We start from the raw sequence: 24,415 nt of genomic DNA on the forward strand, positions 1-24,415 counted from the left end.
CAGGCACCTGTTCATCAAGGCCTTGGACTGTCTATGTGCACTCTGCCTGTTTTTTTGACCGCAGCAAGTTAATCTAGATTTTTGACTGACCTCTTTGTGTTTATCTTGTTAGCCTTCCTTGTGTTTTGCTTTGGTACTGACCGTACTAAGCTGCAAGTTTGTTTTACAGTCATGTAAAAGTGAAAGTTTTTACAGGTCTAAATACAGACATTAAAAACTAAATGCATCCTGTGACTCGATAGCTTTTAGATCTTTTTGCAGCAATAACTTAACAACATATTGTTGTGGAGAAAACTTGTCTTTAGAATTCTGCTTAAGTTCATTTAGACTTGCAGGCATTCTTTATGCACAGTTCCCACCACAGCATTTCAGTTGGATGTCTAAACTTCGACTAGCCTATTGCAGCAGCTTGAGTCTTTTCTTTTTCAGCCATTGTAGATTTGTTGGTGATCCAGTATCATTGTCCTTTTGGACAATGATTTCAACCAAACTTCAGCTGTTGAACAGATAACCTCACATCTGGCTCTAAAACACTTTGGTTCATGGTCGACTCAGTAACTCCAAGGCCCGTAAGTTTGTGCTTTGACGGTTGATGTGAGGTGTGTGAGCTGATACCCTGTGTTTGGTTTTTGCCAACGCAGTGTTGTGTATTATGGCCAGACAGCTCCACTTTGAACTTGTATGTCTAAAGGACATTGCTCCAGAAGTCATAATGCTTGCTCAGCCGCAAGTTTGCATAAGCCATGCTGCTATGTTTTTAGAGAGAAGAAGCGACTGTCTCCTTCCAGTCCTTCCAACCAAAATATAATTTTTCAGTCTTTATCTAGTTACACTGCCATGAAGTAGGAAATATCTGTTGAGTTTAATAAGTATCTCATGTTTTTGTGTTTTTTGAAATTTTCTAAGCACTGCACAATGTGATCTTTGGGTGACTTTGCTGGGATGTCCAATCCTGCGAAGATTGTGGGATAGTGTAAACACACACCTAAATGCTCCAGACCAGCAACCTGCCACAACCTCTGCTTTTATGGAGGTGCTCCCAATTGGTGATGATTTGTTGATTATCAATACCTGGCTGCCACTTACCTTTTTAATTCCTGGCTGCTAATATAATTTTAATGGAAACGTTAAGCGTGTACTCATTTTTCACAGGAGTGCATAGACTCCTGTGAAAAATGTTCTTTTTCACAGAACTGTACCTGTCTGCCTCTGGCTCTGTAATTTGGCTCTATTTTTCTTTCACCATAATTATCTCGAGTCCAAAGTGACACTTTTAAAAAAAATTTCCCCTCTAAATTAAAGTGCATATGAAATGATTGATAAATATAGGTGCTTGAAAAGTGTGTACCATGTACCTTGTGTACCATTTTTGTACTTTGGCACTTGTTTAAAAGTAATTACTTTAACTTAATTTCACTGAACATGAAGGGAAATCACAGCCTTTTTTAAATTAAGAAAGGTTATAAATGAAATAAAACTAAATCCAAAAACATTATTGTGTTTGTGTGTTGCTCCCCCATTTTATTCTTTAATTAAACAAGTGCTAACTTGAAGTACGAAGCACAAGAAAAAATAGCATAAGTCAGTATCTGACAAGTAATCTTGAAATGAAAATGAAATGAAGATAATGAAACTGTTAATTAACTAAATTAACAGTGGAGCATTGGCACCTTTTATCATAATCTGATTGCATTTTCTTCTTTCAATCTTTGATAAATTATTGGCAATACGGGCTCAGTGACTATGAAAATTAGCCTTTTGCTTATCTCTCTTTTTTCAGAACTGTAATTAAAATTCATTGTCCCTCTAACCAAATGAATAAACTTAATTATATTCAGCGTCTGATATCTCTCCAGGCTGACTGGTGACTAAAAACCAGTTCTATGGATGCAATGTGCAGCAAACCAAAACAAACAACTCTGTCTGGATTTGTAAAAGTTAAACAAAGGTTAACACTGTCTTGTTTGGTATGCCATCCAGTCAATCTGTCTGCCAGGGACTGCAAAATGGATTAAAACCAAACAAAACAGCATGTGAGGCCCTCGTAGAGAGACATTTGGAAGGAATATCCTGTCGTGACTGAGTGGTAGCCATTAAAAGGAAATGCTGGATGCTTTCAAAATAATGCAGTAAGTAGTTTTTATTTATTAGTTAACGTCATCATTCATCATGCAAAGGGCAGTAGACTGCAATAAGAGAAGTACTTAGTGTGACCATCCAGGAATTTCAAAATGCTTTTCTATGATCTTGGAGAACTTGCTGATGTTCTTTGGTGGTCTCAAGTCATATCAAGCTGATACTGCTGTGAAGTTGAAGATGGCTCTTTATCCTTTTGTCCATCATCCTACCAATTTCATTAAATGACTGACGCAAAAAATGAAACATTTCAAGATTTTAACATTTCCTTTTTTGTGCAGAATAACTAATGAAAAATCTAAAACTGTTTTGGTACATCATTACTGGCCTGGAAACAAATCAGTATGGACTATTAATCTTAAAATATTCAAGGACAAGACAGCAATAGTGTCCTTCACCACTGGGCCTCCCAAGTCTGACCTCAGAGTAGTTGACACAAGTGTCGTTGGCTCTGAAGCAGTGTAATGACAGTGGGCCTTTGGGTGAAGCAGGAAACATCTTGGGCTAGGCAGAAAAGAAAAATATGGCACATCACATCATGCCTTTAATGTGGGAGAAAAACAGATGTAATTTTAAGATATTTCTTAGGAAACTATTTTCAAATGTTTTTCAATGTCTTTATTTGTGGACTAAATTCATCAGGCACAAATGAGTTAGAGTGGCTGGGTTTGAACCTCGGATAAAAGCATTGTGCTTTGAGTTTGTATGTTCTGAGGTCAGATTTTTCCTACCATCAAAAATAAATGAAATCTCTCAGAAATGTGCCCTTCACCAATGCTATTGGCCCTCTGTGACTTCCCACTGCTCTTAATATGGGGATCAATAAAGATGTTCTGAGTAATGTTGCCAAAAATGGCCTAAAAAATCCAAGACCAGAAACTCGGGTAGGTTAGATAAGTCTCTATAAAAAGGCCTTTATTTTACAAGGTTTAAGAGATTAAAAATACACCAATGTGTGCCAGCTTACACCTTGTTCAGGTGTAGAGATACAAAGATACAAATCTATCCATATCCTTTTTATGTGAGGGGTCTTTACACTTGACCTATTGAGTGTTAACTATAAGATTACAAATGAATAAAGGGTAAAAAGAGTGACGCATGTGGCGGTAATCACTAGGCTTGACTACAAAGTCTCTAAAAAATAAACAAACATAGCTAAAAAAAGTTGAACCCGCAGTCATGTTTGTTTGAATTTTCACTCTCGAACAGAGTTTAAAAAAAATCCTGAAAAAACATCAGACACCACATTTTCTTTCATCGTAGGGTTTTATAAATTAGTAAATCGACTCCTTCCTTGTTTATTAGGTGATTAAATCACAACTGCAGAGACCTCATACTGGATGGTTTTTGAACTGAAACATGACATTCTTTGAATGCATTTTTTAGCATGTTTCATCAAAAGACATGGCCAGTATGAGGCTGCTGTACCTCTGAAGTGGTTTCTGTTTTGACAAGTAAACAACCAGTCAGAACCTTTAACGCACTGGATGTCAGCTGCTGAATCAAACACGTTCTTGTTTCCAGACTTTGATGTTATTGCACTTCCGCCCCAATTAGTATGGAGCTACAACAGTACAAAACATGGCAGCCCATCTGTTTGCATAGCCTGTCTGTGTTTGACTGGAGAGGAGTTGTGTGAGTGCAAACCAGAAAGGAGGGGGGATACATTATGATTTTTTTGGAACAAGGTGAAGAAAAATCCTCATTTATGGGACTCAGAAGCACCACATTGTGCTTCAAATATTCAAGGGGGTTTTACCTTCTGTGTGGGTAAGATAGCAGCTGATTAGGTTTATCCTTTAGAGGAGAGAGCAACTTTGATACCGAACAACAGAACAGGGGGTTAAACTTTTAACAGATGAATAGGCAAATCAGATGTACCGAGTCTGGAATCTTTGAGTGGTGAGAAACCTGACTGCATGGCAATTATTAATCCTCTTAACGAGCTGAATGTAAAGTGAAGCCCAGAGGAGCCGGCCGCGGCCTTATCTATGACAAACGGCTGAGCATCCTAATTGCACTGAGAGATCTGACAGGATAAATTTATACCAGAAACGTGACTCATCTGACGTGCAGGCAGGAGTGAGAGGATGAAACAAGTGGGAGTGCCAGCCCTTCTTTAAAAATTCATTTATTTCTGTACAGTATAGATCCAGAAATATAAAGCAGTTCACGGCACATGAATCACAAGTTCACAAGTGGCTGTATTTTAGGGCAATAAGGGTTAACTTTACCAGCAGCTTTCTGCAAATAAAGTATAATGCAATAAAATAGAAATACCCAAGCCAAGGTCACTTTTTTCATGCAATGCTGTTATTCTTTATATTTCTATTGGGCAGAAGTATTCAGAACATCTACCTTAATAAAAGTAATACAACAGAGTGCTAGAATACTATTCATACATGACGTCGAGGGAATTTACAGCCTTGGCAGAGGTATGTGGACTGCTTTTGTTGATTGAAATTATAATTTATTTCTCAAATACAATAAAACAGAAGTCTAAGGCAGTACGCAATTTAAGTACAAACCTGTGTATCATCATTTAATATAATATTTTAATAAGTGGACTTCTCCTTTTAGCCACTCGTGGTGAGTGGTTTCATAAGGTCTGTGCATAACATTTCACACTGTGAACAAGAAACCTGTGACAGTTTTACAGTGGTTAACACCATATCAGAGTAACAAAATTATCAAGTAAATAAATAGCTACGTATCAACAGTAACATTGTGCCTAGAATCTGCCAGAGCCAGTCACTATCTCTTCTTTTACCACTGGGAATACTTTGGACTTTAATTTCCACACCTGTTCCAAGTGTTCCTTCAACCTCTCCTACGTCATGCTTTGTCTTAGCTTGGATTGCCACATGAATCACAACTGCTGTCTTCTGTTCCCCCTCAACCAAAACTGTGTCTGGTTGGCTGGCCAGCAGCTGTCTGTCTGTCTGGAACATGAAATCCCAAAGGACCTTAGCCCTGTTGTTCTCAGCCACTTTCAAAGGTGTTTCCTACTGGGAATTGGGGACTTCTAATCCATGTGGCGCAGATGTTGCTGTACACTATTCCGGCTGCTCGGCTATGCCTCTCAGTAGGTGCTGTCCCAGCTTGAATCTTACATTCTGCTACTGTGTGTTGGATTGTCTGCCTGTCACTTAGATCCTCTGAGCCTGGTGTTTCTTACAGCTTGATCTTGTACTGCCCCAGTCAGAGGATCTGTGCTGTCCTTTCGGTCACCTGTTTTCAGCCACTGTGTTTTTCTTAATGTAAGCCACTTGGTTTTCTAAGATATTTCCTTCCCCTCTTGCTCATCACCATCCGTCTTCAGCTGCCTAAGGCGCTCTGGTAGCAGTTCATCTTGGGGGGTCATCTTCCTGATGCATTTGTGAATGCTCCTTGTTTCATCCTGGATCATGGCTGTGATGCTTACTAATCCTCACACTCCCTTGCTTCATTGCTCACAAAGCCTTAGGGTGCTGGCCTTGGTCGGACCCCTGCTTTGTGAGGAGTTTTGTGTCTTGACATTAGTGGCATCTCTCTCCTCAGGTGGCCATCTTATTATTGTGTACAAGCAGGATGAGTTTAGGACCCAGTGATTTTTAGTGTGTGTTTGTTTCATAAATGACAAAAGACAGCACGCCACATTGTGAAGCAGGAGTGTCATCTCCTTATTGATGGAGATGATAAGATGTGATAACGGGATTAAGCGGAAATTACCTCAGATTTAAAAAGATCTTGTGCGCGAGTGCATGTTCTGTGATATCAGAAGGCGAGATTAAACTGTCAGCTGTGGGTGAAAACATAAGCACAACAAGTCTCATTAAAATATAAGAACAAACAATAAAGGTTCCCTGCAAGAAAGCCGCCTGTACAGTAAATCACATCCAGCTGGTGATTATATGAGGGAGTTAAAGCCGTTTAAGAAGGACAGACAGTTTGGGGTAGATTCCATTACAGGAGCAACTCTTATATACTGTCCACAGATTGGCTGTGTGTCAACCAACAAGGTGAAAGCAAGGAGGGAGCCATCATCTCAGATATTTCCACTTGCAAGTAAATGAGGGCACAAAGCCTGATGATTTAACCTCATTCATGGAGAAAAGAAGCCAAGATTTCAAACAACGCAGGAAATTAAACAATTAAACCACCAGATTGCAGGAAACTCTTGTTAATCCAGAATTTTTGGAAAGATTTTCAGTTTCTGAACTCCCGCTGATATTACCACCTCCCACACAGCCCCCACCTGCTTTGCCCTGGAGGCTTATCAGGATGCAGCAAGCATCTTCTGCAGGATTTCTGTCACTGGCAGGCAGTACTCCTGTATTCTGACCCTCCCCGCAATCTACTGATTCGCAGGCTGTTGCTCACACAAAGACACAAATGCCAGCAGGAAATGAGCATCTTTTTTCTTAAAAAAACAAACTTGTTTGATTAATTTGTCTTGTTGGCAGGGCTAACAAAAAACAATAAAACCATCAGGGATAAAAGGCAAAATCATGTTTCAGACATTTAAAACAAGAAAAAAAATGTCATCATATATTGTAGGTGATACGAGCTTTAACACTTGTATATTAATGTGTGGTTACCAGCTGAGGTTTCTACTCTGAATAATAGAAAAAAATGAGTGCTTGCTCTCATTCGATGAACAATGCTGATATGCGGTTCTGCACTTAAAGAAATCATGAAAAAATTATAAAGCAAAAGTAAACTTGTCGTCCTCGACTAACCCCTGACGTCTCGTAGCAGTGGACCGAGCAGCCAAATGAGTACAGGACATGATTTCTGAGGCAGACCGTGGTTTAGGTGGTACTGGGCTCTAATATTCACAGAGTCATGCATCACCAAGCTGCTTTTCTAATATAACTGTGGCAGTTGGCAGCACCAGATGTACAGTAGAATACTGCTGGCTGACTGACAATCTTGATAAAACTTGTATCGGCTGTGCAGGATATTTCTCATCCATCCTTTTGTCATACAGCAGCTGAATCTGTAATCATATTTCAAGAGTACTGTGCTCCAAAATACCAGTGTTGTGGCTTGAAGCTGTTAAAATGCAGCACAAATGAATGGCTGCCGTAGATAAGCAATATCAGTCTTGCCCCCAAACTCTTTCATAATGCTGATTTAATTCCAAGAAAAATGTTGTATGAAGCAAAACACAAGATAACATGTCGATTGGGGAAATAGAGATAGCAAAATGCCTTGGATGGAGTGCAGAATGCTTAATCAGATTTTCTAAGTGCAGCTCATGATTAAAAAATGAACATTTAAACAGTAACTACAGCTGGAAAATACACTGCTTTGTTTCTGTTTGCCTGTTCAAGCAAAGGAACAAAGAAACAACTAAATTCAGTGAAGAAAACAAACAATTTTCCAAAACGATATCTGCATTTTATTTATGCTTTGATAACTAAATAGACCAGGCTATTACCTGGAAAATGGAGACAGGAAAATCAGGCGCTGCTGAGTGTTTTATATGAAAGAAAGAAACAATCAAAAACAGTCGGATCAACACGATATTAATAATATGACAATATATCAAGAAGAATAGTACGTTTTCTTTTACATCACCTCTACATACTGGCGGTATTGTGCTTTGATAAGACTTTTGCAACTAACACAGATACAGAAAAAAAAATGTAACAACCCCACACAAGGATTTTAGCAATCAATCATTAGGAAACAAAACAAAGAAACAAAGAACAGAAAAACCCTTCTCACTTCATCCCGTGGTCACATGTGAAAATGAAAAAGAAGTGAAAGAATGAAAAAACAAAATCATAAGAAATGAAATTAGGTGCAGCTCATCCATTTGTGCAATCAACAAAACACTCAACATACCTAATGTTGCAACACTGTCCCTTCACACACACAAACGCACACAGGAATATATGGCATGTATCATTGTCATGTTTCTGTAAATGAGGCAGACTTGGTAAATATAATGATTAAATGTATATAAGTCTATATATATAAAAAAAATCAATCAAAATTAGAAATGATATGAAAAAAAACATGCACTGGACAAATACAAGCATGCATTTACATGATGAGACCTGAAATCTTCACCAGTACATTAAATGGTAGATGATGCACCTCTACCACCGTCGCCACCTCCACTTACATCGCAACCCCCTGAAAGTATTTCCTGCACACGCAACTACACTCATTGTGAACAAAGATACATTCGCAAACAAAGTACACAGAGTCCAGCGGTTGTTTTATGAAGCACTGCAACAGTTCTAGATGTTGCTACATGTGGAGTAAGCAGTATGAATATTCGTCACACTAGCAAGCCAGTGTTGTGTGAAACCATCATGTGTTGCTGTGCTATATAAAGGCATGGGGGCTCTTTTTTCTGATCTACTGTCTATGGTGAGATAACTGTACATTTTCCCTTATTTATTTCTTTATTTTTTTGTCTTTTGAAAGAGAGGTCCATGTTGGCAAGGTTTCTCCATGAGCATCCTTTTCGGCAGTAATCCAGAGGAAAAACACAGAAGAGTGCTGCATGAAATGTTCTCCGGAAAAATTACAGATTTTTTTTTTTTTTTAAACATTTAGGACTTCCTCTGACAAATTCTTTGTCACGATTGATTCGTCCATTTTCCTCAGTTTTCATGTAAAAAGTGCATCTGTTAGATTAGTATCAGTTCCTCGCCCTCCCTGCGTTGGACAGTTGTCGTTGTATGGTGGCTTTGGTTGCATAACACACACTTTCACCTGGGTTCTGCTCAGCAAGTGAAGTCTTCAAAGTTACCCTGGCCTGGATGATGAGGTAGCATATTGCCAGGATACGTTGATGGTGTACGCAGGTTCTCACAAGGAGCCTGAGAGAGAAATGGGATGAGAGAGGCAGACAGTCAAAAGGCAGGTAAGAGAAATGATCAGCAGAAGATATAGCATTGAGATCGAAGGAGCATAAATGTGCAAGAAAACCTAAATAAAAAGCTCATAAACACTTTCACAGGAAAGCATGACATGAGCAACAATTCGGGCTGAGATGAGTGAGGAAATAAATTCTTCAGGAATACTTTGAAAAATGCTGAAAATAATGGTGAACAGAAAAGGAGAGGACTACAAAGTGAAGATCAGCTGTGGAGAATATCTTTCCCTTCTCTGTCTGAGGTCTGACTTACAATTAAAGTGAACTGGCTTCATTTACACTTGGAAATAAGTGAGCTGTCACACCTTCCAAAGCTTTAATTCCGGCCTGTCCCTGCTGGTGCTGTCCCCCAGCTTTGATTAAATTCCAGCCACTTTCCGCTCTCCTACTTCTCCCTCTCAATTTTCTCCCCCTCTCATCCCAATCACTTTTTCACTCTCTACCGTGTCTCTCAAGTCCCCCCACCCAAACTTCCTCCATCTCTATCTCTTCTCTCTCATTTGCTCGTCTTCCTACCACCACCCCACCACCTCCTTGATCTCGACTCCAGTTGAGAGCAGTGAAGACAAAGCAGAGAGTGTGCCCCTGTCAACGCAATGCCGTCTGACACAGTGAAAGTACTTAACAGCACACTACTGACATGGTGTTTCACATCATCCAGGCTCAGCACAGCTCCCCGGTCATTGTTTTTGCGGCCTTTGTGTTTCTTCTTCATGCACCGGCACACCTTGTATTTGATCACCTGAAAATAGACGAGCACACCTGTTACCAAAAAGTACTTTCTTGCTTCTGGTGAGCATCCAAGTGTTCTGTTTTTGGTTCATCATAGTTCAAACCCACATACTTGACTGGAATAGAAATGTGATTTATTTTATGTATCTATAAATATGCTTGCGCGGTGACCCTGCACATGAGCAGTAGCTGCTTTGCTCTGCCCATCTCTCTCTCTCTCACACACATTTCTAATCAAGGACTAACAGACACACACATAAAAACACTTAGTACTTCAGTTGTAAGAGAAGGGAGGAAGGAAGTGTGGAGCACAGAGTTACTCTAATGAGAGTGGACATAGACATCCTGACTAATCTAAAATATAATACATTCAAAATGTTAATGTATTCAGCGTTGCTACTGCTAAGATGTGAGTGCCGTGCAGAAATGCAGAAATGGGCTGCAGGGTTGTGAGGGACAGAGCGTTCGTCATGCTCGCTAAAACACGTCCTTGTGCGCATGGTAACACTGTGTGAAAAATGAAATTTTGCCAGCAAGTCATTCTATTTTGCTGGAGTAGCACAGATGACCATAAAAACACAATAGATATTCGTTTTTTACCTCATATAGATAGTCAATGAGTTCAAGAATGGTGAGGATGCTGGCCCCAATGAAGAGACCCATCTGACCACCAATATCACCTGCAAAGAAAAATAAGGAAGCAAAACTTGTACCTGAATACATTCACGAAACACAGGTCAGCTTTCACACACACTTTGCGTCTTTTTTTTACATCTAAAAGGTGAGAAATGTAACAGCAAATATAGACGTTTGCAAATATGCAGTTAAAAAGATTAAAGAGACACTTTTGTGTCTCTTCTGGGACCTGAACACCTCATAAAAAATGCAAGCACTTGCGCTACTGTCATTTTAGATACAAAGCAACTGTCATGCTGCATACTGCACATTATCTCTTCCTAAGAAAACACTTGACAGCCATTTCCTTACCCAGAAGGCCTGCCAATTCATAGGCTTTCTTTTGTTCGATGGTTTCGTAGTTCAGCGCTTCAAAGTAGATATCCAAAACCAGAATGTTATCACTGTTAACAGAAAGGGAAGCAGGCAGTTTTAATTCACATATTTAAAACTAACAGTTTACATTTCAAACACGTTTCTATCAGTGCGTCTTCAGGCAGAGGAGGTGATTGGTGAGTCTGCCACTTCCTGCAGATAACAGAGAAGATGCGTTAAGTTGAGCAAATAACCTGTCACCACTTACTAATTTCCCCTATGTGGGTCTGCCCATTGAGGAATACAAGGGAAATGATGGTAGCTGTTTGATTTCATACTGTGTTAAAGTCTAAAACTCAGGACTTCAGCATAAAGAAGAAGAAAGGGGATTAGTTTAAAGGCCCAGGGCAAGACAGACTATTATTGTAATTCTTAAATATCCTCTCTCTGGGTGAAGTCAGACTTTACACCCCACTGGGGTTGGGATCAAAACCACAGCTTGACTTTGTAGTTTTCCTTTTTTGGTACATGATTTTCAGTTTTATACCTTAAAATACAAGTCCTGCATTATAAGACAAGTGATAAGCTGCCAGTCCTAAGATCAACTCTGCTGAAGCCAAGGGCTCATTTTAAATGACTCGATGCAAATTGTAGCTGGTAACATGGTGATAATGTGGAGAACATTTTAAAATTGCCTGAGATCTTATACTTCAGGTCACTCTGACTGCACTGACTTCTTTTTTTAAAGCCCATCAGCAGTACACACAATGAGAAACAGTCATCAAACACTTTGAGGTCAGTGGGTCTCAGCGTTTATTCACCTGCACACTGATAATTACAAATCAACAATGGCTGTGTTCCATTAAGTGTCCTTGAAAGCCAGCATGTGCAATAAAACGAGCCTAGACCTGGCTCACTCAAATTAATCACAGCCTTCAAGTCAAAGTACAAATGTCACAAAAAATCATTTTAATGAAGGTAAAACAAAATATCATGTTATTAAATATGAATGAGTTGGAGTTTTTCAGCCCAGCAGGTTTTTGACTCTGGATGAATTTCAAAAGCATCCATCAGCTTCTGGAAGCTGTGGGAACTCTGTTCTTTCTGTCAGCTCTTGCCAACATTTTACAGTAGAGTGGATGTAATCTGCTGTTCCCCCGTTGGAAACTAGTAAACTATGTGGGCCTTTATAAGAGGATGGTCAAGGTGGCTGATGTAACCCATGAGATTTTGATATGTGAATTGGCAAATTGGATATGTCATGCCCACGGCCGTGAGATTATTTTAATGCTTGGTTGTGCTTTTAAATTATCTGATTTATGATTGACATAAAAACTCTTTCTGAAATGTGAATTAAACCTTCAGACAGCCAGCCAACCATCACTGAGGTTGGGCTAAACCACTGTAACATTGACACTGCAGCACGAGTACTCACACTTAGCCACTTCAAATTTTTACTAATTACTTTTACTAAATAAATGTAATTATTTACCTTTATGTTTCAGTTTCAGCTGCACACAACACACCTCCCTCAATAGTTTATCCATTTCTTCTGTCCGTTCAGACTGCTCTGGTAAATCCTAATTTGTTCTAAATTTTAACTTTAACTTTTGTGCAATTATGTCTAAAATTTGGTGGAACGGTAACATTGTCCTCAACTCCTCAGATGACCTCCCAGACGAGGCGGCGCACTTACCACTAAATCACCGAGCCCCCAGTATCATGTAGAAACAATACTAAATCAATTGTCCTGCAATAACTGCACAGTGAAAATATTAATATTTGGATTGTCCAAAATCAACAAATAACCTCACCATGCAACACATGTAGATATTCACTACATTAGGTACACCTGTTCAACTGCTCATTAACACTAATCAGACAATCACATGTGAGCAACTCAATGGATTGAGGTTTGTACACATGGTGAAGACGACCTGCTAACGTTCAAACTGAGCACCAGAATGAGGCAGAAAGGTGATTTAAGTGACTTTGAACGTGGCATGATTTTAGGTAGTAGATTAGCTGGTTTGAGTATTCCAGAAACTGCTGATCTATAAGGATTTTCTTGCACAAAAGAGAAAATATCCAGTGAGTGGCAGTTCTCTGGGTGAAAATGCCTTGTGGATGTAAGAGGCACAGGAGTGACCAGACTGCTTTGAGCTAGCAGGAAACAGTAATTCAAATTCAGTAAGTAATTATGATGAAGCTGAGGAGAGGCCAGCAAACTGATAGGAAGGCAACAGCGACTCAAATAACAACTGATTACAACTAAGGTAATGAATGCACAACCTGATGTTAGCAACATGTGCCCAATAAAGGGGCCAGTTAGTGAATATAAATGATGTAAACATGTTTTATAATCTAAAAACAGTCCCAGAGTCCCAGAGATGTGGATCTGATCACAATCAAATAAAATGTCAAAGTGTTATTTAAAAAAAAACAAAAAACAAAAACATAAATGCAAATATTTTTAGGCTAGGTGTAATTTGAACATTTACTACACATTCAGTTTTTCCCCAGATCCTAAAAAGACAATTTTTTCTACCTTTCACGATGTTCCAAATTTAGACATGAACAGCAATGATTGACAGGCCATATTTATTTATTATAAGATTATTTATTAAAAATTTTTTATTTTAAAACTTTATATCAGCGACTTTTACCACTGGTACTGCTTTAGCTCCTGATATATTCTCTGGGGTACAGATGCTGCAGGTTTTCAGTCACTGATCTTCTATCTTGTTATTGTTACTGACATTCTTGGGTACTTTTTCCTGATCTGTAGGCCGTCAGTATGGGTTGTCATGCTGAAGTTTCAGTGATGCCTCTTGGCTGTCACATGTTCCTGCTGCTTAGTGGGTTAACCTGAGACACATCTGATCACAGTTGCTGTCAAACAGTGGATTAAGCTACATGTCTACCTTTCTTTCTCTGTTTGTGGTTCCCAACAGAAAGACGACAGACAGTCCACTGTCACGGACTTCAGTTTCACATCACCAGAGACTAAGAAGCCGGAATACCAAAACAAAGCTAATGTGCATCAGTATGACACCACTTGGAAATTTGGCCAGTCAAAGAAATGAACTCGATGGATTCACTTGTGTCCACAGGGAATTTCTTTCTGAAGGGAGAAGTGAAAGGTTTTTAACAGCAGTCTGGCTACATATGGTGTAATTATCTTGCCTTCAACCGCTCTGCCGGGAGTGATAGATAAAAGATCCAACTATTATTGTACCCTCTCCTCATTTCCTTGAACTGCTTTTGATCTCTTCAGTACATTTGGCCAAGAAACACTCAATACTTGGTCGATTAATCAAGTTAAGCTCTGAATGTGAGTTCCTTGCTCTATTTTCTCCCCTCGATGAAAAAAAAATCCAAGTTTTAGAAAGTGAAAGGGTTACTACACTCACTGAGGAGCCTTTAAGGAAGTAAGTAAAAGAGAAAATCAACCCGAAACACATCGGTTCTGTTAGACAGAAAAGAGAGTGGGTCATTTAACTTGTTTAGTGGCAGTTTTCTTGTCCTTACGGGTAACTGATATCGGTGGCATGAACTTTTATCAAGAGATTTAAGATAAGATAAGATAAGATAACCTTTATTAGTCCCACACGTGGGAAATTTGTTTTGTCACAGCAGGAAGTGGACAGTGCAAAAGTTATGAGGCAAAAATTAGAATACATTTCTGATGTAAGTGTGCTTGTATTCTGAAGTGGCTTAATCTGTCTTAATCCCTCACAATCAGGACAGCAAGCTATGTTTCAGCCAGTACTGAATTGCTAAATGATGACAGAAAGGAAAATCCAGTGCACAAGTGAAAAAACACAGAACTCCAACCAAGTTGCGTTTGGTATATATTTTGTTTCACATGTTTAAAGAAATGAAGAAAAAAAACTCAGTTTGGCTCCTGAATGTTTTCACAGAGCTTTTCCATCCTCATCAAACACAAACAGCACATTTATAATCTACAACCGTACTGCTCATGAAAAGTAAAACAGTACTCCAGTGTAATCTAACAAGTCAACAAGTCAACTGAAGATGAAATCCATTTTCAATTCAATTCAATTCAATAAAACTTTATTGACCCCGAAAGAAATTGGGTTAAGGCTGCCGACCTTTTGCCAGCGCCATCTTACCCTTCCGACCATACATACATTACACAACATTTTCATTTTTTATATAATGACCCAGTAGCTGTACTTTCAGTAAAACTTTACTCCCTTTGGAAGAGTCCAATTTTTGCTATTAGGGGAAATATCTTTAATGCTGGCTTTTGCCAAGTCTGGGACAGAAGATAACAATTTTTGCAGGGTAAAATTACAGTATACACTTACTGAACACAGCCAATTTATTAGGTACACCTGTTCAACTGCCCATTAATATAGCTAACCGGTCAGCCAATAACAGCAGGCAAATGCAGCAACAGTGTGGGCCACAACCAAAGTATGCAGAGCATCTCTGAATGGAGAACACACCAAACTTTGAGGTGAGCTACAGCAGCCCACAGCGGGTGCCACTGCTGTAAGAACAGGAAACTGAAGCTTCAATTGTTTTGAAGTCTCAAATTGTCATAGACAAAGTCATGAACATGTTTCTTTACACAGGATTTGGAAGGATGTTGCTTGAGAATAGCTCACTTAGGATCAGAATGAACAAAATGAGAATACAGAGCCTCGTATCAATGGTTCAAGATGCTGGTGATGTAACAGTGTGTGGGGTATCTTCTTGCCACACGGGGCCCATTAGTGCCAAGTGAGCATCATTAGTTGACCGTGTCCAACCCTTTATCAGCACATTGTGTGCATCTTCTGATGGCTGCTTCCAGCAGAATAATGTGCAATGTTAAATTATTCTAAACTGTTTTTTGAACATGACAGTGAGTTCACTGTACTCAAATGGCCTCCACAGTCACCAGATCCCAATCCAATCGAGCACCTGATCTGGTGGAAACAGCCGTCCCCATCAAAGTCATTTCATTGCTACGCTTCTTTCTGGAGGTGTGTGCATTTGGAACTTCAAACTCAGGGCAAATACACTTCTGTGTCAACCAAAAGCCCATACAACACTTTTCAGTGGAAGAGCTCGAGTCAACTGTAAGTTAATGGGAACTTAACATTTGACGTAAACTACCTGAATTATTGAGCATGCCATTGGCACCTGTTTATAATTCATTTAACAGACATGAGTTTTTTGGGGGGCCAAGCTAACGCAGCTGCCACTTACCACCTGCCCCTTCTCTAATTTTTTTCGGGGGTGAGTTGATAACTGCTGCTACAACATTTTTGTAGTGTTTAAGTAGAGAATAGAAAATAAATAACTAGAAATGTAAAGTACTATCTATAACTAAATACATCTCTTATTTGCTGCAAGACATAAAAAAATATTCATGATAATGAGAAAATGACAGGAGCTGATGAATTGTGTCTACAGAATGCACTGCATGATGACAGTTTAACACACTGTGTAATATGATGAGTGATAATGACATTATAACTGCGCTAAAAATAAAATATAACAATGTTTAGCTTCTAAAATACACTGAAAAGACAAGATGAATGGCACTGATAACTTTAATTCATCGCTTCATTTATGTGAAGCTTCTTAGAGATTGGTTGCATCAAATAACATAAATGTGAAACACTGAATTAAAAGTGAAAATGCTCTGCAAACACAAACCCACCTTTGGTTATATAAAAGATTTAAAAAAATGTACTTACGCTATGTACTGCTCAGTTTTGTTATATTTCTTGGCAAGGTACTTGGCCGATGCTTTGCTGGGTATCTTGACAAAGGACAGCTCTTTACCATAACGTGTTAAGTTGCACGGCGTCTCACACACACAAAAGTCATTGTCTTTCTCGACAAGAAAGTCTGAAAAATGAAGTAGTCAGACAGAGCGAGAGAGAGAGAAGAAAGCCAGAGATAGAGATTTAAAGAGAGAAGACAAGGGGACAGACAGATTTATCGCCATCCCAGGATGACAAACAAAATATGAGTTGAATGAAAAGTGTCACAGGAATGTTGTGAAAAGATGCCGCGAGGAGCAACCCCACAGACCCTTATAAGAAATACAAAAGATATAAGCCACATCAAGACAGAGTCAGAGAGACAGTAACAGCCAGAGGCCAACACGTGAGACACGAGAGATTGCAAGTCAGTAAGAAAACAAGCAACAGACATGAAAGGACTGAAAGGTATCAGTTGATGGAAAGACAGGGGAGTGTGAAAAGGAGAGCCTCAGTGGCAGGCTTGAGGTTTACTCTTTGAGAATGGCTACTATCAGGCTGAAGGAACACTATTATCTGTTATCACCTCGGATCAGGAGTTCTGAACAGTGGGACATGCACACTGAAAAGTGCACATGCACACATACACACACGTGCATACACATACACATCATGCAAGCAGCATGCTGGTTTATCTCCTTACCCAAGGCAGGATCTGCACACTCCTTGTACTGCTCCGGGGTGCAGTATGGGGCATTTCCTAAGGATAGGCAAAAGAACACAATGTTCACAGTCTGACCAAAAATAAGGGGCGAGCAAGGGAAAAGGGGGTTTCGAGGAAGCACAAAAGGCAACGAGTCCAAGACTTATAATTAATGTTGTCTCAGAATTACTGCTGCCCTTATCACACCTGGATTTTTGCCATAAATTTTCAGCTCATCTTGTAATTGATTTCATTAACTTTTGCTGACTCTCATCACCACTTTCGGTCACCCCTTTCCCCATCCTTCTCTTTTTGGCAGTTGATCCATCTTTGTCAGTTTGTCAGGACAACACAAGGTAAGAAATGTCATTGCTGTAGAGGACATTATTACCCTGCTACAATTATTCACTGCTTTTTGGTCCAGAGATCGGAAAGATGAATAGCTGAAGAAGATGGGGAGGTTCCCTCTAGACTTCCAGTAATCAACTGAACAATCACTATAAGATAGAGACTAATCCTGATTATCACACAGGCAGATTGGCAGGCTATCTGTCTATATGCAAACACGGGTCTCTCGCTGATTGAAGAGAGGCATTAACAATAATTGGACAGGTAAGTGAGGGTTAACGGAGGCCAAAAGCAAAATGTTTCCTCAGTACCAAACTCCTTTTCAATTTGCCATCAGAGATGCCACACAGTGATTAAGTGTAGGCGGTAGACAGCAAATGCCAGCTGTAATCACTGTGCAAACAAAATGAAAACAGTTGAGTTTTCCGATCCACTGGAGTGTGAAAATATCTGATTTTCAGCGTTTGCTGGAAAAAGTGTTTTGCTCCTCAAAAATCATTTTTGTCACTGCAGCATCAAACGAAAGTGTTTCCTGTGAGATTAGAATAACAGACTCTCGAGCACTTCACATCTTTATAAGTAGATATAGATATATTGATATCCAACTCAATTCAATTCAGTTTTATTTATAAAGTGCCAAATCACAACAACAGTTGCCTCACGTCGCTTTATATTGTAAGGTAAAGACCCTACAATAATGCGAAAGCAGTAAGGTGCCCCCTCTGGTTCTTACCGGGCATATGAACCATCCTACAGTTACAGTTATCCACCAAGTATCGTGTTTCACAGTCGATCCTGCAGGCCGTGATGCTGTAACTGCTGAAAAAGTCAGAATCCATCGGTGTGGATTTGCAGTCGCCCCATGGTGGAGGCAGGTATGTCAGCTGAAAGAGAGGCACAAACACGTCACACATGGCGATTGCTATCTGCTGAACATCCCCAGAGACTTATCAATACCTTGACCATATTTGAAGTAAAAAAAATTCACAATGCGAATGTGACCTGTTTTTTATAAAAATAATAAAACTCACAGTTTATGTTCATGGAAGTGGCAACAGAGTAAAAAGTAAACAAAAAGAACAACTACGCAGTCATTTGCAATTTCATCATATGCACGTTATTGCACGCTTATCCTCAATGCAGTTTTTCATGCCATATTTTCTCTCAATATGCTAAACTTGTTACTCTGTCGATATGAAAGGTCTTTACACACTGCATTTGGAACAGAATGTGAATCTTGTTCTTACTCCAGATTCGTGGACATGTGAGTTGTGGTTATTGAGCGTAGGAGCATTAATCCTACGCTTCTCCTATTCCTAGTCTCCCTCTGTGCTTTCATTGTGCTGCCCACTCTTCATGCAGGAACTGAATAGTATCAGCTGTTTAGTAGAGCTGATATGTCGTAAGAGTTTCACTCTAAGCAGCGTTGCTGCAGAACCAAATACCATATGCCCAGTATTTGAATCCACAAATGTTAGCTATGTCGCCTCTCAGCAGTCTGTGCAGTAAAACATGCAATCCGGTGGATTCGTGCAGTGGAGGAACCCAAAGTTGATTTCATGCCAGTTTGCATGCATCTGCCAGCTACAGGTCCTGTTGTCTTCTCTACAGGGGGGTTTAAAGTAGTTAAGTGCATACTTATCATGATGTACCAGGGCTTGGGGAACGAGCATGTCGAGGAAGTTGAAAATTTGTCTTTGGCAAAAATGGGCTGCCAGCACAACTACACAACAACATGAGAGCTTACTCATGAAATTGGACATAATTGGAATGGCTGACATCAAAGAGCAAGAGGAGGCAAGAGTAAACTTGAAGGAGAGATGAACTATGACACTCTCCTTATCCCAGTGAACAAAGGAACCACTGTGAGAAAAAGGAACCAAAGGCATATACAGACAGCACAATGATAAAATTTTGCAGATGCCTGCATGCACTGAACAAAAAAATATAAGATATCACCAAACCAAAACCAACCCATCCCCCAAATGTGGCTTTCTGGACAAAATTATGGAGACATGGGGTAGTCATATTAATGGGCATCTAAACGCCAAAACTTTATTTGATTTAAATTTGGAAGATCTGTCTTCAAGATCATGTTCTTGTACACCTCTGTACCCATTGTACACATCTTCAGTGCTGAAAGAGTACAGCACAGACTTCACACTGTAGCAGTCCTATCATGTCCTGTAGTAGCTATGCTTCTGCACTGTGCACTTGATCTTCTGTGCACTTGATCTTCTCCAGTGTGTCAAAACAGAAATCCTTCAACTTGATTTTCATTGTCTGCAGGTGGATGAAGACAGAGCAAGGCAAATCTGGTAAACAGGGGCAGGGTAGGTGTTGAACAAAGATGTCGTTGCCGTGGCCACAAGACTCCTGTGTTTTCAGTATGCTCTGAGGTTGTTTCTCATGAATGTCATTCTTACATGCTTACTTCTGTACTTCTACTGTAAATTCTATACAGCAGAAGTAGCAGTATATTTTGACTATCTTACAGCTGGGCACAAATTTTCAGTAGATAATCACATGAATGTTGAAAAAATTCCTGTCACAATCCTTCACACAAACTTTGTCTCAGTTATAAACAGAAGTTGATATTTGCGCTTTTCTTTCATGGTGCAACTGCAGAGTTTATAGTATAAGCAGTTTGACTTTTTTTCCTCTTCTCAGTCCCCTCACCACTCAACCAGCTGCGGTAGATAACTTGCTGATAGTTGCAGTTTTCTCTCTAATAATGTAGGGTGCTTGCCTTATGATATAAAGCGCCTTGAGGTGACTGCTCTGGTGAACTGGCGCTATATAAATAAAATGATCTATCTTCTAAAAATATGGGGAACGCATGCACAGACGCTTTAGTCAAAATTGGAGATTAGACAGCTGACTGGAAGTTGATAGATGTTGCCGCTGTCTGTTGCGGTTATGAAACAAACTCAAAAGCAGACTTTCATAAACAGCTGGGAGCAAAACACCAACTCAAGCCGCAGCTAACATTTCGTCAGAACTTACATTACATACATTATTGCCGAGTTTTATAAGCCTGACATATATCAGAGTCTATTTTTACTATGGTATGGGCTTTAACATAAAGTTAAATTTATAACTTTTATAACTATTTTTTTCTAACATTTTAATTTGTAACTGTGTAACTGATTTGTAAAAGTGGGGGAACTAACGACATTGGGACTGGGTCTTTTGCGCTTAGTTACGTTTACGGACCTTTTGTTTGTTTTCACTATCCACTTCGCTCAATTTCTTATGTTCTTAAATGAACCGTGTAATTAAGGAGACTGGTGATGAAAGGTTGAAAACGCCTGATGCTGAGCTGCTGCCTTATTTGCAGAGACAGCCTATATGTTTGTATGCAAGGTGGTAGGCAAGAGAGACAGAGACTGAAAGCAGGTGTCTCATACAAAAACCTTCATCTTTCTATGACACTAAAGTTTCAGGCATTCTTCAAAAAAAAGAAAACAATCATACCTTGTAGTGAGTTGAGCGACTCATAGAGATAAAGGGAAGAGGTGGATAGTGAAAGTCTTATGTGTGCCTATATCAACAGAGCACGCATTCAGGCTTGTGCTGAATTGATACGCCAATCTTGTTGGACTTAGAAAGAGCTTTGCCACGGCTTATGTGGGAAAGTGACCAAGGTGTGCATTCTAAAATGAAGCTGACAATTTCAGATGTCTTCAGATTGCTGAAAAGGAGTGAATGTCTGAAAGGGCTATAGAAAGTAGAAGACAACTGAAAAATGATCAGCAGAGCGTGTCGGTCAACATATTCAGGAGACTAATAAATAGACTAAAAAAGATCTAATCATGGTCTCTGCTCCCCAGGAGTAACGGAAATAATTCAGTTACAAAAAATAACTGAGATAATAATTGAAATGTTAAATGAAAAATTACTTAAAACCAAGCATAAATGAATCCTGTGCACATTTGAGTTAGCTTTAGACTACTGTTTATGTAGACAAAATAAACTAAATTCCCTCCGGAGGAATGCATTTTGTAATTTGCATGTTATATCACAACATTTGCCGTACTCATTTACATTTCATCTGCCTTAACTAACAGAAGAGAAAAATGTGATGCGTTAAATGAGGTAGGAAACTAGGAAAAAGAAGGCAGTATGTGTTTCTGTCTCATCAGTTCAATCAGTGCATCACTGAGTGCTCACATGGCAATAAATTAAAGGCCACTGTTGTGATTTAGGGACCAGCAGCTAACAATCTGTAGTGGGGGGGGCACGAGGCAGCCACGGGTATCACAAACTGGAGTTGGTTACTAATAACACCAGGAGATGTTCAGCATGCACATACAATAGTCATAAGTAGTCACATACAGTGCAGTGCACTCAAGTAAAATAGACAGCGCGAACAAAAACCTAACCTAATCAGGAGAATATAATCATTCTTCTGATTATTTTAACATCAAGGGTACTTCGCAAAGTCAAGCTAAACTTAAAAACCATCAGAGCATAATAAAATGTGATAATCGATAATGGGCGTATCTGCATTTATTCACAGTCACGTGGATTACATCCCTTAAAGGAGTTCTTTAACTTGAAAATGGGTCTTTTATGTACATTGGTCTGCTATTTTGATTTCCCTGCATTTTCAAAAGCTCTTTTCAGACTTCTCAAACCACTCTGTGGCAACATTATTTCCCTTTGGTTAAACTCAGCAAAAGCTGCTGTAAGTGTGGACAAAAGTAAATCTGGCGTAAAAGATTTCAGGATATTTTCGTGTGCTGAGCAAACCTCGAAGTGGAAAACAAATCACGAGAGAAAGAGGTACAAAGCAGGGGTGACTGTGGACAGAAAAGGAGGCGCATGGAGAAATGCTGGGAGAATTATTTTGTATTTTTTTTACTTTGCATGTAAAGTAGAAGGATATTGCAGATTATTCTGTTGCCAGATCACGGTGAGTGACAGCTTGGCTGGCTGAAAAGTCCCCAACAGCTTTACACTACAGGACTGCTGAAACAGGGAGATGAATGAATGGGAGCAAACTGCATTAGATTAATGAAGACTGAGCCTGCCAGACAATGGGATAAATAAATAGAGACTGAAAGAGGGGAGAAAGGGGGAATGGAGAGATTGTAGAATCATATTAAAGAGAGGAGAATTGTATTAAAGGAATTGTAATGACTGTTGGCGAGGAAAAAAGTAATAGAGCTAGTGGGGAAATAGAGAAAAACAAAGAAGGACACTCTCCTGCAGACGCGACGTTCACAGCATGCAAAATCCTGCTGCAGCCTGCCGACACTGGGACGCACTTAGTAGTAGTGTGGATGTGGAAGGACCGAGATCAAATCTTCTTTCTCTCTCCATTTATTTTGCATGGTTCTGAACCATATTAGGGCCCAGACTATGTGATTTGTCTGACTGCATGCTTGCCATTGCACCCACAGAATTATTCACAGTTCAGAGGAATAACCTACATACACTTCATTTCACTCAACAAAACCGACTTTGACAAGCTGGGGGAAGTTTGTGTTCCTTAATATGTGTTAAGGCCCCGTGTGGGTAACTATTAGGACTGCGTGGAAAATCCAAGCCTTCCAAGAAGTGCACAGACTTGAACAGCCTGCTCAGGGCAGATCTTTCTGGCTAACAAATCAGCATTTCAAACTCCACCATATTAATGATGGAAAAATAAAAAGTAAGCATTCTTTGCTGATGAGTTTGTGGGAAACTTTGATCTGAAACATTCCCAGAAATGTTTTTTAATGTTCTTAAAAAACATTTAAAAAAGAGAATAGCAGTTTTCCTCCAGCACAGCATAGTGCTGACAGTGCATTGCTTACCTTGTGGGTCTTGTCATTTCAAATCCCTGTGGTCTGACAAAAACCTTGAGCAATACCAGAGCCATTTCCACTTCCCTGGATGCCTCAGTCACTGAGCCATGTGTGCAGTCTAACTTGGTGTCTGTTTTAATTTCTGTTCTTCCCAACAATCTAAATACTAGCAAGTTTTCAGTTCACAGAGTCTGAAATTCATTCATTTTAACCTCCCTCATTTGAAATTTAAGGTGTGAGTACAAGCTATTCAGTTCGTACTCACACCTTAAATTTCAAATGACTGACTGTCAGCAGGAAGTTCAGCAAAGCTATCAGTCTCACGAGTGACGAGGCAGACAATGGCAGAGCCATCAGCAGTGCCTGAGAGGCTGCTGAAAGATCCTCCTGATGGTTTTGAATCAAAGAGAGTGAGCAGTAAAGTGCGAGTGCTACTGGGATGTGGGCCAGGGCTTGATCAACCCTAAAGGAGTAACCAGGGCAATGCAGGGATGTCTGATGTGGAAAGACATTAAACATCTTCAGTGACTAAAGACACAGTACTGATGATGTGGGCCAGCATGCAAAATCCCATTACACTAGATAAGTTGATTTCATGCTGACTAAGACACTTACACCACCTCCTCTTTGGAGGCACCATAAGCCCAAGCAATTGTATAAATACTGATTACCCCAATTTTACACATCTAAAGCCCTTTTTTCAGTGATATGCAAGACTTGCAGCTCCCATCAGTCTGCTGAAGTGACATGGGTTAGTTTTAATGTTGGTGCTCTAATAGTTCCCTCTTCCACTGCCACTAGGAGCAGGGTCTCTCTCCCTGTCACACTCTGTGTCTGTATGTTTGTGCCGCTGAGACAGCATCTCTTGCTTAAAGGCTGCAAGAGAGATCTGTCATCTGATGTAGAACTACTGAAGACACATTAAAAAGATTGTAAAAATATTGTAAAGCTTATTAGAAAGCTAAAATGCAGAAAGAGTCATTAAGATAAATTATTATTACGCACATGCTATTTCTATTTAGGGCATTTGTCAGTGAGCAGAGCAACTCAAGAAGACACTGGAAAGACCTATGCAGACATAATATACTACTGTAATTTTATGCAG

General features: G+C 39.6%; 1 protein-coding gene across 3 annotated transcripts in view; it reads right to left on the minus strand.

The window, feature by feature from the left end:
- Positions 1-7,250: 7,250 nt before the first annotated feature.
- Positions 7,251-24,415, minus strand: part of asic1b (acid-sensing (proton-gated) ion channel 1b) — a 181,375-nt gene continuing 164,210 nt past the window's right edge. For 2 of the 3 annotated variants that reach the window (XM_004547622.3, XM_012918207.3), the window contains 7 exons: positions 18,249-18,399; positions 17,168-17,224; positions 16,456-16,609; positions 10,736-10,827; positions 10,349-10,428; positions 9,657-9,758; positions 7,254-8,960 (listed from right to left, as the gene is read on the minus strand). In XM_004547622.3, coding sequence (XP_004547679.1) covers positions 8,865-8,960; positions 9,657-9,758; positions 10,349-10,428; positions 10,736-10,827; positions 16,456-16,609; positions 17,168-17,224; positions 18,249-18,399 — 732 coding nt within the window. In that variant the 3' untranslated portion in view covers positions 7,254-8,864. Of the gene's footprint in view, positions 8,961-9,656; positions 9,759-10,348; positions 10,429-10,735; positions 10,828-16,455; positions 16,610-17,167; positions 17,225-18,248; positions 18,400-24,415 lie in introns of all 3 variants that reach the window. The other variant, XM_004547619.3, reaches the window with a different exon arrangement.

Source organism: Maylandia zebra, linkage group LG5 (assembly GCF_041146795.1).
Source record: "Maylandia zebra isolate NMK-2024a linkage group LG5, Mzebra_GT3a, whole genome shotgun sequence".
In the NCBI taxonomy this organism is placed as follows: Eukaryota; Metazoa; Chordata; class Actinopteri; order Cichliformes; family Cichlidae; genus Maylandia; species Maylandia zebra.